The sequence below is a fragment of the Artibeus jamaicensis genome, unplaced genomic scaffold, assembly GCF_021234435.1.
Source record: "Artibeus jamaicensis isolate MK-2021 breed Jamaican fruit bat unplaced genomic scaffold, CSHL_Jam_final scaffold_2375, whole genome shotgun sequence".
Taxonomy (NCBI): domain Eukaryota; kingdom Metazoa; phylum Chordata; class Mammalia; order Chiroptera; family Phyllostomidae; genus Artibeus; species Artibeus jamaicensis.
The window spans coordinates 219,669-234,931 of NW_026522032.1; the positions used below are offsets into that span (position 1 = coordinate 219,669).

At 39.3% G+C, this 15,263-nt stretch overlaps 1 protein-coding gene across 1 annotated transcript in view; it reads right to left on the minus strand.

Moving 5' to 3' along the window:
• TAF1 (TATA-box binding protein associated factor 1) overlaps positions 1 to 15,263 on the minus strand; it is a 71,654-nt gene that overhangs the window by 22,754 nt on the left and 33,637 nt on the right. The window contains 4 exon segments of the mRNA XM_037126704.2: positions 9,239 to 9,323; positions 9,406 to 9,498; positions 11,167 to 11,289; positions 12,371 to 12,438. Of these exon segments, the coding sequence (XP_036982599.1) occupies positions 9,239 to 9,323; positions 9,406 to 9,498; positions 11,167 to 11,289; positions 12,371 to 12,438 (369 nt within the window).

A 15,263-nucleotide genomic window follows, 5' to 3' on the forward strand; every position in this document is an offset into this window, starting at 1 on the left:
TGACAGGAATGTCAATGATAGGTTAGAAAGATTTAAGTCTACAGGTTGAGACATTAGCCAGGTGATAATTTATTATAATAATCTAGGCAAAATATAATGAGGGCTTTAGTGACATATTGAAAACTGGGGATTTATTCAAGGGAAAGAATAAAGAATAAATGAGTTTTTCTAGATGTAGCTACTGGGTGATGCTAGTGCCCCAGTAAACCCAGATTGGAAACAGTAAGGGAGTAAGTCAAGTTAAAAGACAGAGAAGTTGGAATAGATAAGGAAATAAGAGCATTGAGTTTGAGGCACGTCTTAAGTTCCACAGGAACATCCAAAAGGAAATGTTCAGCAGGTGTTTGGAAGTATTAGGTCTTTGCCCAGAACTGAGTTGAGAGTCTTCAGGAAAGAGGTGGTGTGGTGGCTGAAGTTACAGGAATAAGCAGAACATCATTCAGCAAAGGAAACTGAAAAGGAATGGGCTAAGAGGTAGGAGAAAAAGAAGAGTTGAGAGTCACAGAAGAATGGTCAAGGATATCAAATACTGGGGTGAGGTCAAGGTAAAGACTAAAAAGCACCCACTAAATCTGGCAATTATGTTATCCTGTTCACTAGGTATGTTGGGCATGGCAGAAGCCAGATTAAAGCTAAGTGAGTCATGAATGGCAGGTAAAGAACAGAAGAGAGATGTTACATACTCCTAAAAAAAAACTCTGCTCCATGCTACGACATAGATGAACCTTGAAAATATTATGTTAAGTGAAATAAGACAGACATAAAAGGACAAACATTCCATGTATTTTATGATTCCAATTATACAAGGTACCTAGAAGAGGCAAATTCACAGAAAGTAAAATAGAGATTACCAAGGGCTGGGGGAATGGGAGAATTGGGGCTATTGTCTAATGGGTATAGAGTTTCTGTTTAGGATAATGAAAAAGTTCTGGAAATAGATAGTGGGGATGATTACACAACACTGTGAATGCACTTAGCACCACTGAATTGTACACTTAAAATGGTTTAAAAGGCAAATATTTTTGTGTACACTTTACCACAATAAAACAAACAAACAAACAAAACCTGGCTGTGAAGAGAAAGGATGACAGCAAGAGGCTGAAGCAGGATTGAGGGAGATTTTACTCTCTTCAATGACACAACAGACTTAACTTTTATGCAGGAATATTTCTATCCTGGCCCCGATCTCAGAAGTGTCATTTGCAGAAAAAAAATCTTTATTATTTATTAAGGGCTAAACTTACAGAGTAGTCTCATAGGATAGATAGATTCGGAGAGAAGTACAGTCATCTGCTGCAATATGATAATTTGGTCAGTGATGGACTGAATCTATACTGGTGGTCCCATACAATTATAATGAAGCTAAAAAATTCCTATCACCTAGTAATGTTGCAACACAATGCATTACTCGTGTGTTTGTGGTGATGCTGGCATAAACAAACCTGCTGCGCTGCCAGTCCTACAAAAGTATAGCACATTGACAGTAGTAGGTTCTACCATCCAGGTCTGTCTAAGTACATTCTATGATGTTCACACAGTGATGAAATGGCCTAATGATGCATTTCTCAGAACATATCCCCTCTGTTAAGCAATGCATCACTATATACAAGTATGTAAACACTTCAAGCACTATATTAACTTATGATCAATACTGAATCACCTATTCATATTCTTCAAACTGATTGAAACCTTTACATTAAATAACCACACAGGGAAAAAAACAGCACAAGTACAATAGTAGCAGAACTTTTCAATTACCTAGGAATAAGCTCAACAACAAAAACATAGGTTCTCAATAGCCACAAATTAATAAATTTGTATAGGAACAAATTAAACAAAAGATGCCTAGAAATTATATAAAGACAACTAGAAGCCTTTATTGAGCTCTGGCTAGTGAGGCTCAATGGACTGAGCACCAGCCTGGTAACCAGAAGGTCGCTGGTTCAATTCCTGATCAGGGCACATGCCTAGGTTGCGGGCCAGGTCCCCACTGGGTGGTGTGCCAGAGGCAATTGATCAATGTTTCTCTCCCTTTGTCTTCCCCTTCCCTTCTTTCTAAAAGTAAGTAAATCTTTTTAAAAAGAAACTTTTATTGAAGGATGTAAAGGAAAATGTGAGTAAATGAAGAAACATAAGCTCCTGGATGGAGAAATGCAATATTATACAGATATACACTCTAAATTAATTCATAAATTAAATAAGATTTCAATACTATTTATTTACTTGGAGGAAAGTTAGAATCTAACAAAAATGATCCTAGAGCTTATTTAGAATAACTGGGTGAAGATAACCAAGAAATTTTAAATTATAAAGTCTGAGTGATGATCATTGTAATACTCTCCGGTGATAAGAGCACAAATTAAACAGATAAATAAAAAATAGAGACTTCTGGCCAAGATGGAGGTGTAGGTGGAAACACTGTGCCTCCTCGCACAACCAAGTTTAAAGACAACAAAGTTTTAGTAACAAAAACGCAGCCAAAACACAGAAAATTGAGTGTACGGAAGTCTGACAACAAGAAACCATTCAGCCAGACCAGTAAGAGAAGCTGAACCAGCAACGGAGCAGGGTCGGGCAGGAAAGATCTGCCAGATCCACCCAGGCACGCAGGTGGTAATTGGCAGATCCCAGGTGTGGGGTGGCAACAGGCAGACCCAGTGGGGGGCGCAAGGCGGCTGGCTGACCATGGTCACACATTAGTGCACAGATAAACCAAGTGAAGGAGCGAACAGTGAGTTACACGGCTCAGGCTAGGGCCCCAGTAACGGGAATTAGAGCCTGAAAGCACCAACTGGAAAGACTTTCGGGGTCAACATGGCAGGAGAGGATCCCAGGCTCACAGAGAGTTTGTTGGAGAGACCCACAGGGTCCTGGGAGGGTGCACAAGCCCACACACCTGGGAACCAGCACCAGGAGGGCCCCAGTTGCTTGTGGGAAGCGGCAGAGGGGACAGAAATCTGAGAGAAAGCAGAACAAATGGACCCCACCCCCACATACAGCGTCACAGACCAGCGACCTGGGTGGCCCCACCCTGGTGAACACCTAGGGCTCCGCCCCCATATGTAACAGGCTTGAACAGACCAAAACATTATGGCTCAAGAAGAACAGCTCAAAGCTCCAGAGCCAATAATTCTAAGCGACCAAGAGATAGCCAACCTTTCAGATGCACAGTGCAAAACACTGGTGATCAGGATGCTCACAGAATGGGTTGATTTTAGTCACAAATTAGAGGAACAAATGAAGGCTGCACTAAGTGAAATGAAGCAAAATATACAGGGAACCAATAATGATGGAAAGGAAACTGGGACTCAAATCAATGGAGTGCACCAGAAGGAAGAAAAAAATGACCAAACAGAAAAGAATGAAGAAACAAGAATGCAAAAAAATGAGGAGAGGCTTAGGAACCTCCAGGACAGCTTTAAACACTCCAACATCTGAATTATAGGGGTACCAGCAGGGGAAGAGGAACAACCATGAGTGGAAAACTTATTTGAACAAATAATAAAGGAGAACTTCCCCAATCTGGCAAAGGAAATAGACTTCCAGGAAATCCAGGAAGCTCAGAGAGTCCCAAAGAAGTTGGACCCAAGAAGAAACACACCAAGGCACATCATCATTACATTAGCCAGGATTAAAATGAAGGAGAGAATCCTAGAAGCAGCAAGATCTACAAAGGAGTTCCCATCAGACTGTCAGCTGATTTCTCAAAAGAGACCTTAAAGGCAAGAAGGGGCTGGAAAGAAGTATTCCAAGTCATGAAATCCAAAGACCTACATCCAAGATTGCTCTATCCAGCAAAACTTTCATTTAGAATGGAAGGGCAGATAAAGTGCTTCTCAGATAAGGCCAAGTTCAAGGAGTTCATCATCACCAAGCCCTTATTCTATGAAATGTTAAAGGGACTTATCTAAGAAAAAGAAGATAAAAAATATGAACAGTGAAAGGACAGCAAACTCACAGTTATTAACAACCACACCTAAAACAAAAGCAAACTAAGAAGACAGCTAGATCAGGAGCAGAACCATAGAAATGAAGATCACATGGAGGGTAAGCAACAGGGGAGTGGGAGGAGGAGAAGGGGGGAGAAGGTACAGAGAATAAGTAGCATAGACGGTAGGTAGAAAATAGACAGGGGGGAGGGCAAGATTAGTATGGGAAATATAGAATCTAAAGAACTTGTGACACGGACATAAACGAAAGGGGGAATGGTGGGGAGGGGGTATGCAGGGTGGAGGAGAAGGAAGAGGGGGAATAGAACAACTGTAATGGCATAATGAATCAAATATATTTAAAAAAATAGAAAGCACCAAAATAGGCTAAAAAATATATATAAGAATTTAGTATGTATTAAAGGTAATGTTTCAAGTAGTAGAAAGAGATAGACTATTCCATAATTAGAACTTGGACACTTCAGCTAATCATTTGGGAGAAAAATAAGTTAGATATTTACTTATTACGTTATCTTCTGTTGTTAAAAATTGATAAGCATGCTAGTATTTAAAATATTATATGCATCGGAAGACAATATACTTGAGTTACCTTGGGGTGGGAAAGGTCTTTTAAACAATTATACCAAAAACAGAAACCATAAAAGACTGAAAAATATTTAAAAAGGGTGTGGGGAAAAGTAGGTTTACAGTTGTGAGTATGCAAAACAGAGCCCATTCTTGTATTTTTATTAATTATTGTATTATGTCCCATTAAAACTGTAAACCTACTTTTGCACTATCTGTACATAAAAATGAAGTTTCTCTGTGTCAGAAAACACAATAAGCAAAATTAAAAGACCTTCTGGGCATGATGAAGTAACTGCTATTGGACTAGTCTTCCCACTGCAACCAGAAAGCTAGCGACAAACATACGAAACAACTATTTTCAAACAGTGACCAACAGGAATGGAAATAAAGAAGTGAGCCCTACAACTGTCCATGGCTTCCCACGAAACCCAAGCAAGGCACAGCAATCTCACGAAGCTACAGAGACAGTGTCTGAAAGTCTGAGGAAGCTAAGAAAGCTGGAAACTGCAGGGCAGAACTGGAGAGGAGGGAGCTCCATGGAAAAGTAACTTAAGATCTGCAGAGAGGCTCCCTTCAGCCTTTGGCTGAATATTAAGCTGCACATGTATAGGACAAAACAGGTCCACAAAGGGACCTGTAAACAGAACAGCTATCAGACCTAACTAATGCAGGGTTGGGACTTAAACAAAAGTGGAAAAAAATGTTCTCCACAATTTTTTTTGTAAATTTATTTTATATATCTACTTTAGACTGAAGGGTTCTGCTGAGCATTCCAAAACTTCAAGCTCTGTTTTTGATAGATGATCTACCTATCCTAGATCCACGATGAAGATGGCTTCTTACTATTGTTGATTTGGGGGTTTGAAGAGGAGGTGAGGAGGAACTTCCTAGGCAATACTTTGGGAAAAAAGATCTCATCGTGAATAGCTTTGGCACCACCTACTGGTCGAGACTGTACAGTCCATTTTAAATTTAATCAAACATTTAGGTAGTAATGCCTCCCTCTGCCTACTTATGACCTTATGGCTTTGTTAAGACTGGCAAAAGTTTGGGTTGTGTTTTTCAGGAGGGATTTCTTTATGTGCATGACCTTCCTTTCACTGACATGGAATGCTGTATGCCTTTTGATACCATTGCAAGTAGCTCCAATCCCAAATTTTGGGTTTCCCTGATTAATCTTCTTTTCAAATGTTATCTGGACATAAATAGGCTCTGAGATTGACTCAGCACCCATGTGGCAGCTGGTGGGCACAAGGGCTCAAACTTTATTATAGTGCACAGTCCCATCGCCACCACTTAAGTACAAGACCAAGTCCTCTGATGTGTACCGCAGACTTCCTGGTGCCGTTTTATATGCCGTGTTCTTATCTTCCATTTGTTGTTGCCTAATAACTCTAGTTTTGGTGCTAGGCATTCTGGCTATATACAATATACCTCATGGACTACATATGTAATAATAATGGATAAGTCAATGAAGGTATATAAAAGGCTATGGAAATATACTTACATGCAGTGTTGCATGTGAAGGACTTGAAAGGAGAGTCAAAGTAATATTAACTAGTGATACCATTCTACTAATTTTGGTCAGTAAAAACATTTTAAATAAAAAAATTTAAAATAGGAAATAGACTCAACATGAACTTTGTTACTATTAATTAAGAACAGAGGCAGGTTCATATCTGGCCAAATCAAACAAGTTTGAAGCTAAAGTATTAGTTTGTGTATAATACCTAATGGTAGGAAACATCTCATATACACCTTCAACTCCACGATGGATGTCCTTTCAGTGCAAAATAAGTCCCATTTCATATCATATAACACCACCTAACACCCACAGACCTAATCAGAAGTTTCTTATACTGCCACCCACTGGTTAAGGAAGGGTGACGTCAGCCTTATAGGCTCTCCACTGCTGCTACCAAATCATTATGTACTTTCCCTTGGGGAAATAAAACCCCTATTTTGAGGCATGTTTTCTACTCTGCCAGAAGTTGATAACCCACTGCCTTGCAGCCAGATTTGACACGCAGATAGCTGTTTTTATTTGGCCACTAGGATTTTTTTAAAAACTAAATTATTTGCAAATATATAAAAATTGAGATGTGAAAATATCACACCAAAAAAATAAAAAGAAATCTGGATACACACACACACACACACACACACACACACACACACACACACACACACATTCCTCACCTAAGGATAGGTTTATTGATTTGAGAGAGAGAGGAAGGGAGAGAAAAACCCCGATGAGAGAGAGAAACATCAATCAGTTGCTTTCTATTTTGCACCATGACCAGGGACTGAACCCGCAACCTAGGTCTGTGCCCTGCAACATTTTGACGTACAGGATGACACTCCAACCGAGTCACCTGGCCAGGAATATATGAAAATATATATATAATATATATTTTTTAAAAGTGTAACTGAGATGAAATGAACAGTTCTGTGTTGTTTTTCTCACTTAACATTGCAAGCATTGTTGCCATTATATTTTTTTTAAGAAAAAGAGCTTTCAATCTGTACATAATAATCCATTTTACAGATGGCATAACTAAACATCCCCTTTACATTAACGATTCAAGCTATTTTTCATTAACATAAATAACATTGTCACAAACATCTTTGTTGGCATCTCTGATTAGGATTATTATCCTATTACCATATATACTCATATGTATCATTTTATTTAATCCTCACAATAGCCCTCTGAGAAAGGTTCTATTAATTACTCCCATCTTACAGATGGGAAAGCAAAGGCAAAGTTACTTATCCCAAACCACACTGCTGTTAAGCAGCAGCGCCAATATCCAAATTCAAGCCTACTGGATTATAGTCTGTTCGCTTAACTATTTTTAAGTCTCTCTCAATGCTGCCAAAGGGCTTTCCAGAAATGTCTGACAATTTTGTACTGCCAACAGCAATAAGCCTCCCTAGCACTGAATATCTCCATTAAATAAATGAGCTCATCTAACGGGTGGAAAAAATTGCACCTCTTTGTTTCAATTTGCATTTGATTACTAAGTGCAACTGAATATTTATTCATATTCATCAGCTATTTCATTTTGGTCTTTTGTGATTTGTCCATCTGCCCCCTGTTCATTTTTCAATTAGTATCTTCTGGATTTTTCTTACTGCTGTACATATAAGCTCCTCATATCTTAAGCCAGCCATCGCCAAGCCAAGCAGCCTTTCTTAATACTCCTGCTTGTATACCATCTGTCATAATCATTACTGGACATCAGTGAGCCTACTGACACTTCTATTTTACCAGAATTCTGGCTGATTAGCTCTAGGTGTTTTCAGGAGATAATAATGGATTGGAAACTGCCCCGACAAAGGGCATTTCCATGCTCTATTTCCAATGAGCAGTAAGAAAGGCACGAGAAAGTACATTCTTTTAACTGAACCCAGATAAACGAAAATGGAAGGCTCATCTCCCACCACTTCCCTTAGTGAACTATATCAGTTCTAGTCAAGTATAGTTCCCCAAATTTACCCTGTTCCTTCATTCCTCTGTGATATGGAACATTCTGTTCTCTCTGCTGAGAATACTCATTTCCTCCTCTGTCTTTCTGGTTGTCCAGAAATCCCCTCCTCGACCTCCTCCCTCCAATCCTCTGTCCCCTCTCTCTGGCAAACTTACAGCCATACTACTTGGGCTGCTGATTACTGCTGAAGAAAAGCCCTAGAATCCTGTGCACTTTCAATTGAAACCTCAGTATGCTAGTCAATTCTCTCAAATGCCCTTAGCTCCCTCTTCTATTTTGCTTAATGAGTTATATGTGATCATCATTTCACTGCTTAATTCCCTCAATGTCCTCCCACTTAGGATAAAGTAAAAACTCTAAAGTTTGGCATATGGCACACAGGCCCTCTGTGATTTGACTCCTATGTATCTCTCCACATACAACCAGCCACTCACCAACATTTACACTTAACTGCAACCCCAACAACTTATTTCATAAGCCTATAATGTAACTTCAGTCCTCTGTGACTTTACATATTACTGTTCTCTCTGCCTAGCAAAATCCATTGATCCTTTGGAACTCAGCTTAAGAGAACTCTTTTCTAGAAAGCTGCTTCTAATCCCACTCTGATTTAGACACCCTGTTTCTGTGTTTCTTTGGCACTCTGCAAGCATCTAGCAATAATATTTAAGTTCCATAATTTTTCTTTTGCTTCCCTAACTGAGCTATATACCCAAGTGGGGGCAGAAACCATATCTAATTTGATTTTGTATTTTAGCACCAGTGCCAGCACATATTAGGTGCTCAATCTGTTATCCATTCAGTTCATACACTGAGCAAAAACTCCATGCTCTGAGGAAGCTTGCCATGGTCTGTACATCACACATTTCCCTAAGCTCCATCCAAGGGCCTAGGATATGGGTGAGTTTTCATATCTCATGGAAAGTAGTGGTAACTCAAAGTCCAAAGTAATATCCACTTGATTTTTATTCTCATCTCATTTTTCTGTGCTTTCCAAAGTTAAAAAAATATGCATTGCTTTTTCATCATTAAAAGTTACGAATAAACTTTGTAGAACACATACACTAAAATATGTGCCTGCTTTTTAAAAAGGCACAGTAAGACAACTGACTGATTCTGCTGACTATCACTGCTCATGGCTTCCTTATGCACTTAAATTTTAATAACGCTAACTAATGTCGGATGGATAGATTAATGTAAAGAGAAAAAACAAGAACATATACCCACCATTGTACTTAACGCTGTTGGCCAAGATAAGGTTGACGTCATCTAGAAAGCTCTCTCGACTCTGATACTTGTGCTTGGAGATATTCTGTGATTAAAAGAATTAGGTACTCAGATACACATACAAAGTTATTGGATTCCAAAAAGACATCTTAGATCAAATCACTCACCTTACGTATAGTCTCTAAATCCATTGGACTGACAATCACTTTGTAATAATCTGGAACAAACTTCTTATTAACTGGGTGATGAAATGGCCAAGACTAATAAAAAGAAAGCATGAGAAATTAAGTAAAAAACCATTCTTTATACTGAAGATTCTCAACCTTCATTGGATCACAGATATTCCTAAGACTCCGACAGAACTATAGACCATTTTCCCACAAAGACACACAATCACACAAACCTATGTAATTTAAGGGGTCCGTGTACCCCTATAAGGGTTCCTATACCGTGATAGAGTAAGAACCCTTGCTCTATACTCATTATTAAAATTTCTTATTCCTTAGTCCCATCCAGAAGTTTTACAGCATTATACACACAGAATATATGCCTACAACACAAAAGGAAACATAGGCCCTGGCTGGTGTAGCTCAGTGGATTAAGCACGGGGCTGCGAACCAAAGGGTCGCCAGTTCACTTCCCAGTCAGGGCACGTACCTGGGCTGCAGGCCAGGTCCCCATTGGGGGCCACGTGAGAGGCAACCACACATTGATGTTTCTCTAACTCTCTTTCTCCTTCCCTTTCTTTCCCTCTCTCTAAAAATAAATAAATAAAATAAACAAAATCTTTTTAAAAAAGAAGACTGTTAAAAAGGTTATATGGATTAAAAAAAAAAAAAAAGGAAACTTAGTTCCAAATTCCTAGGCAGGATCCTTGTAACAAAAATGGTACAAAGAATCAACACGGCAGCCCTGTCACAAAGTTGCAAAAGACAAAAAAAAAAAAAAGAGACAACAAACTGGTTAATTATCAAATGGTCATTTTTCAAAAAGCAACTCTAGCCTGGCTGGTGTAGCTCAGTGGATTAAGCACAGGGCTGCGAACCAAAGGGTCGCCAGTTCAATTCCCAGTCAGGGCACGTACCTGGGCTGCAGGCCAGGTCCCCATTGGGGGCCACGTGAGAGGCAACCACACATTGATGTTTCTCTAACTCTCTTTCTCCTTCCCTTTCTTTCCCTCTCTCTAAAAATAAATAAATAAAATAAACAAAATCTTTTTTAAAAAGAAGACTGTTAAAAAGGTTATATGGATTAAAAAAAAAAAAAAAAAAGGAAACTTAGTTCCAAATTCCTAGGCAGGATCCTTGTAACAAAAATGGTACAAAGAATCAACACGGCAGCCCTGTCACAAAGTTGCAAAAGACAAAAAAAAAAAAAAGAGAGACAACAAACTGGTTAATTATCAAATGGTCATTTTTCAAAAAGCAATTCTAGCCCAGCTGGTGTAGCTCAGTGGATTGAGCGTGGGCTGCGAACCAAAGGGTTGCTGGTTCAATTCCCAGTCAGGGCACATGCCTGGCTTGCAGGCCAGATCCCCAGTGGGGGCCACATGAGAGGCAACCACACATTGATATTTTCTCTCTTTCTAAAAATAAATAAATAAAATCTTTAAAAAAAAAAGCAACTCTAAACCCAAAGCTTCCCGGTACCTGGCATACTAATTTCTCTCCTGGGCTATCCAGGAGGATTCAAAGATTGAATGTAAACAGTTAGGAAGAAACAACCTCTCTACATCCGCAGACTCCTGGTCTCTTTGATTTCAATGATAATGCACACATAGAGCAAAAATAATCAGTTTTTAAATTTGTATGCCAGTTTGAATTGACAAACACCACCTCACAGAATCCCTGACATATGTAAGCATGCATACCCTGCTCTCTCGCTTCCCCTGTACTATCTTCACAATATTTAGCACAGAAACCACTTACATCTGGAACTGCCATCATTTTCTGTGTGACAATATTGTCCAGGATAAAAGAAAATGCTACTTGGTCATCGTCATCCAACAAAGGATTGATAGCTTTCTCTAAACGAGCCAATTTGTCTTCTTTCTGATGTGAAACAAAGCAAAAGACAAGTAGTAATTTCCCTGAGGTGTAATCATCACCCAAAATTAAGGATGATTTTAAGATTCAGTTGTCTACTGCCCTTGCCTCAAAAAAATCTAACTATGAATTGTTGACTATTCAGTTTCAGGCAGAAAGTCCAGATAAACAATATTCCAATAAAAGGACCAAAAATGATGTACCAACCACTCCTTTAGGTATTTTGGGTTCTGTTCTTACAGATCACCAAAAATTTACATTCCTGGGCATCAAAACCTTAGCTTCCACAACAAAAACACCTCAACCAAGTTAGGTTTTAATAGCCTGCCATTTTTACAAAAAACTATTACTTATAACATTACTCCTGATTAGTGACTCTTGTGTAAGGGAATCTAACCCAATAAATTAATTTCAGAGTATATTAGGAAAAAGATTATGTACCAGCTGGTCCACATACTCATCAACACTTAGTACTGTCCACTTTTTAAGTCTTTTTAAATTTTAGCCTCTCTGGTAGTTATATAGTGGTATCTAATCATGGTTTAAATTTGCATTTCCCCAGTGATCAATCAAGTAGAGAATTTTTTCATGTTTATTGGTTATTTGATTATCTTCTTTTATGAAGCATCTACTTCAATACTAATATCATCATTATCATCACTGCATTTCTGTAACCTTATAAGTACCATACTTGTTTTTTGCTAAGGAGCTAGAACATAGACCAATAATCTTTCAAAAATTAAAATTCCTCCCTACCAAATCAGTCTCTCAGCTCCAATGATTTCCTGGAAAATTACTTTCCTTGGCCCTTTCTAAAGCAGTATGTGGGTTCTAGATTTTTATCCTAGCTCTACTACTTTTTAGTCCTGATGCCTAGGACAAGTCCTTTTCTTCTAAGAACCTCAGTTTTTCCATCTACAAAAGGAATGGACTATATAATTTCACAGGTCCTTTCCAGAGTCTAACATACTAAAAATCTGCTACTCCCACATTTCTGCACTCTTCCTTCTGTTACACCCCCCACTTCCTCAACCCTACTACCCACCACCTTCTAAGTAACTGCCTTTCTCTCGTTTTAAAGTCTTACCTCTTTGAGTTTTTCATCACAGAGATCCAGCATGGACTGAGAGATCTGCGTCAATGAGTGCTTCGGCCCTAAATGATAGAGAAACAAGAGACGGAACTGTTCAAAACAGGAGGCAAGAGCTGCCAACACTTCTCCAGATTTTTACCACATTTACTTAAGCACTGAGTATGTGCCAGGCGCCAGCCTAGCCTCTGGGTTACACAGATATACCAGTCTTATCTCCATTTTTAGTGCTTAACAAATAGTAGATACACACAAATGAATAATTTAATTTTAACTCCTCCTTATTTGTGTATATCCATACATAGTACTACTACGGTTGATACTGCTGCCTTTAATACCTTGAAAATGACACTATGGATGGGGAATGACAATTTGTTTAAGGATGGCTGAGGAGATCAATACATGATTTTAAAAATCTTTCCATATTTAGTATACAGAATTTGTGACTGCAATTTTTGTTTGCAGAACTCATAGTGTGCAATGTCCTCCCAACAAATGGCTAATCAAAAGCCTTTCTCACAAAAGAATCTCAACCCCACCTTCAGACTTTAGTTTCCCTGAAATCCGTTATAAGAGTTTCAGAAAATCCTTGAACCGATTTCCTACACACTCCCTGCTTATGACTGCCCTAATTTAAGCTCACCAGGATATTTAACACATTTTTATCTAGACCGTAATTCTGACTACTTCCTTAAGTACTTCTTTGCTTATCTTCTTGTCTATTCTTTCACGGAAGTGCTCCCCAAAGCCTAAACCTCAGCTCTTCTCAAGCCCTAATTAATTTAGCATTCAACTGTTTGCTCATTCAACAAATGTTTAATGACATGTTCAATAATGAGAATAATGAGGACATAAGACACAGTTCCTACCTTAAACAGTTCTTGATTTAGTCAAAGAAAATGACAAGAAAACAAAAAACATTGTAAGACAGATTTTAAGTGCTTAAAGTTTCCATGGATGAAATAATAAAATGTCTGTTAAGTACATAGTAAACAATAAACAAGATCAGCCCCATGTTAGTAGTTGTTCAACTGGGTGAATAGGTCCACTGAGATTTATTACCGCCCTCTCCACTTCTGTATATGCCTAACAGTTTCCATAAGAAAGAAAGTTTTAAAAAACTGAGTATAAGTGTGAATAGAGTGATATACTGGTTGCTATAAAATATGGATGGGTTGCATATCAAGTACATTGTAAGCTGTTTTCCAACAATTAAATCTGTGTACTGAGGAGGAGTAAGGAAGGCTTGCTGTGACTGACATTTGAGCAGTGTCAGCAATGAAGAGAAAGAAGTCCATGAGGTAGAAAATAAGGTAGAAAAATATTCCAGAGAGAGGGAAAAGTGTGCAAAGCACAGAAGTAAGCAAAATTCTTAGAAACATAATGTGGCATATTTCACAACAGGAACCAGAAGTAGTTTGATACAATGAGAATGGAGGTATGCGTGGAGGAAAAATAGCAAACATTACTTGGAAAGGTAGGAGGGGCCGTATTACAAAGGTCTCATAGGCGACAGAAAGGCTCTGAAGATTTAAGCTGGAGGATATTTTTTCAAATCTGTGTTTTAGAAAAAATACCCTGTCAACAGTGTGAAGAATTAAGGTAACAGAGTAGGAAAAGTTTAGAAGCTGTTACAAGAGGTCAAACAAGAGATGAGAAGGGCTTCAGCTACGACAGTAGCAATGAAGCCTGAAAGGCAGGGATATGTTCTAGCAAAACTTAGAAGGTACAATTTATGGGACTTAGGGATCTATGAGAGTGGAATAAAGAGGATGGAACCAAAGATGACCTCACATTTCTAGGTTGTACAGCTAGATGAATGGTAATATTATCAATCTAAATAAGGCAACCAGATAGCTTCCAGTAGGGCATTGAAAAATGGATGTATTTGGCAGGCAATTGTAAACATGAGTATCGAGTTGAGAAGAGAGGTATGGGTTGGAGATAGTGATATCAGTGGATATATGGTAGCTTCTTAAGTCATGAGAATGGAAAGGGTAGGAAGGAATTAGATAAAGTACTCCTGGAATAAAGGAGAAAAAAGAGTATCAAAGAAAGGCCCTGGCTGGTGTGGCTCAGTGGACTGAGGGCCGGCCTGCAAACCAAAGGGTCACCGGTTTGATTCCCAGTCAAGGCACATCTGTGTTGCAGGCCAGGTCCCCAGTGGGGGACACGTGAGAGGCAACCACACATTCATGTTTCTCTCCCTATCTCCCTCCCTTCCCCTCTCTAAAAATAAAATAAGTAAAATCTTTTTTTAAAAAAAGAGTTTGGACTTCCAGCCAAGATGGAGGTACAGGTAGACACACTGTGTCTCCTCACACAACCAAAATAAGAACAAAAAGTTAGAAACGAAAGAACAACCAGTACCAACAGAAAACTGAACCATATGGAAGCCCGACAACCAAGAAGTTAAAATAGACGTGTTCATCCAGATGGGTAGGAGGGGCAGAGTCAGGCAGTCAGGCGGAGAGGGGCTGCTGCAAAAACAGCGGTGGCTGTGGACCTGGGCGCAGGGTGCCAGCAGGCGAACCCAGCGAGGCAGCAGATTGTGGAGGAGCAAGGTGCACAAGGTGGTTTGCAGAACCAGGCAGACCCATATTCATGTGCAGATAAATCAGGTGAAACTGGGGAGCAAGACAGACCATGCAACCCAGAGTCCCAGCATGGGAAATAAAGCCTCAAAACACAGATTGAAAACACCTGTGGGGGGTTGCGGTGCTGGGAGAGACTTCCAGCCTCATAGGAGAGTTTGTTGGAGAGACCCACAGGGTTCTAGAACATACAGAAGCCTGCCCACACAGAAATTAGCACCAGAAGGGCCCAGTTTGCTTGGGGGAAGCAGTGGAAGTGACTGAAATCCGGCAGAAAGTGGAGCAAGTGTCATTGT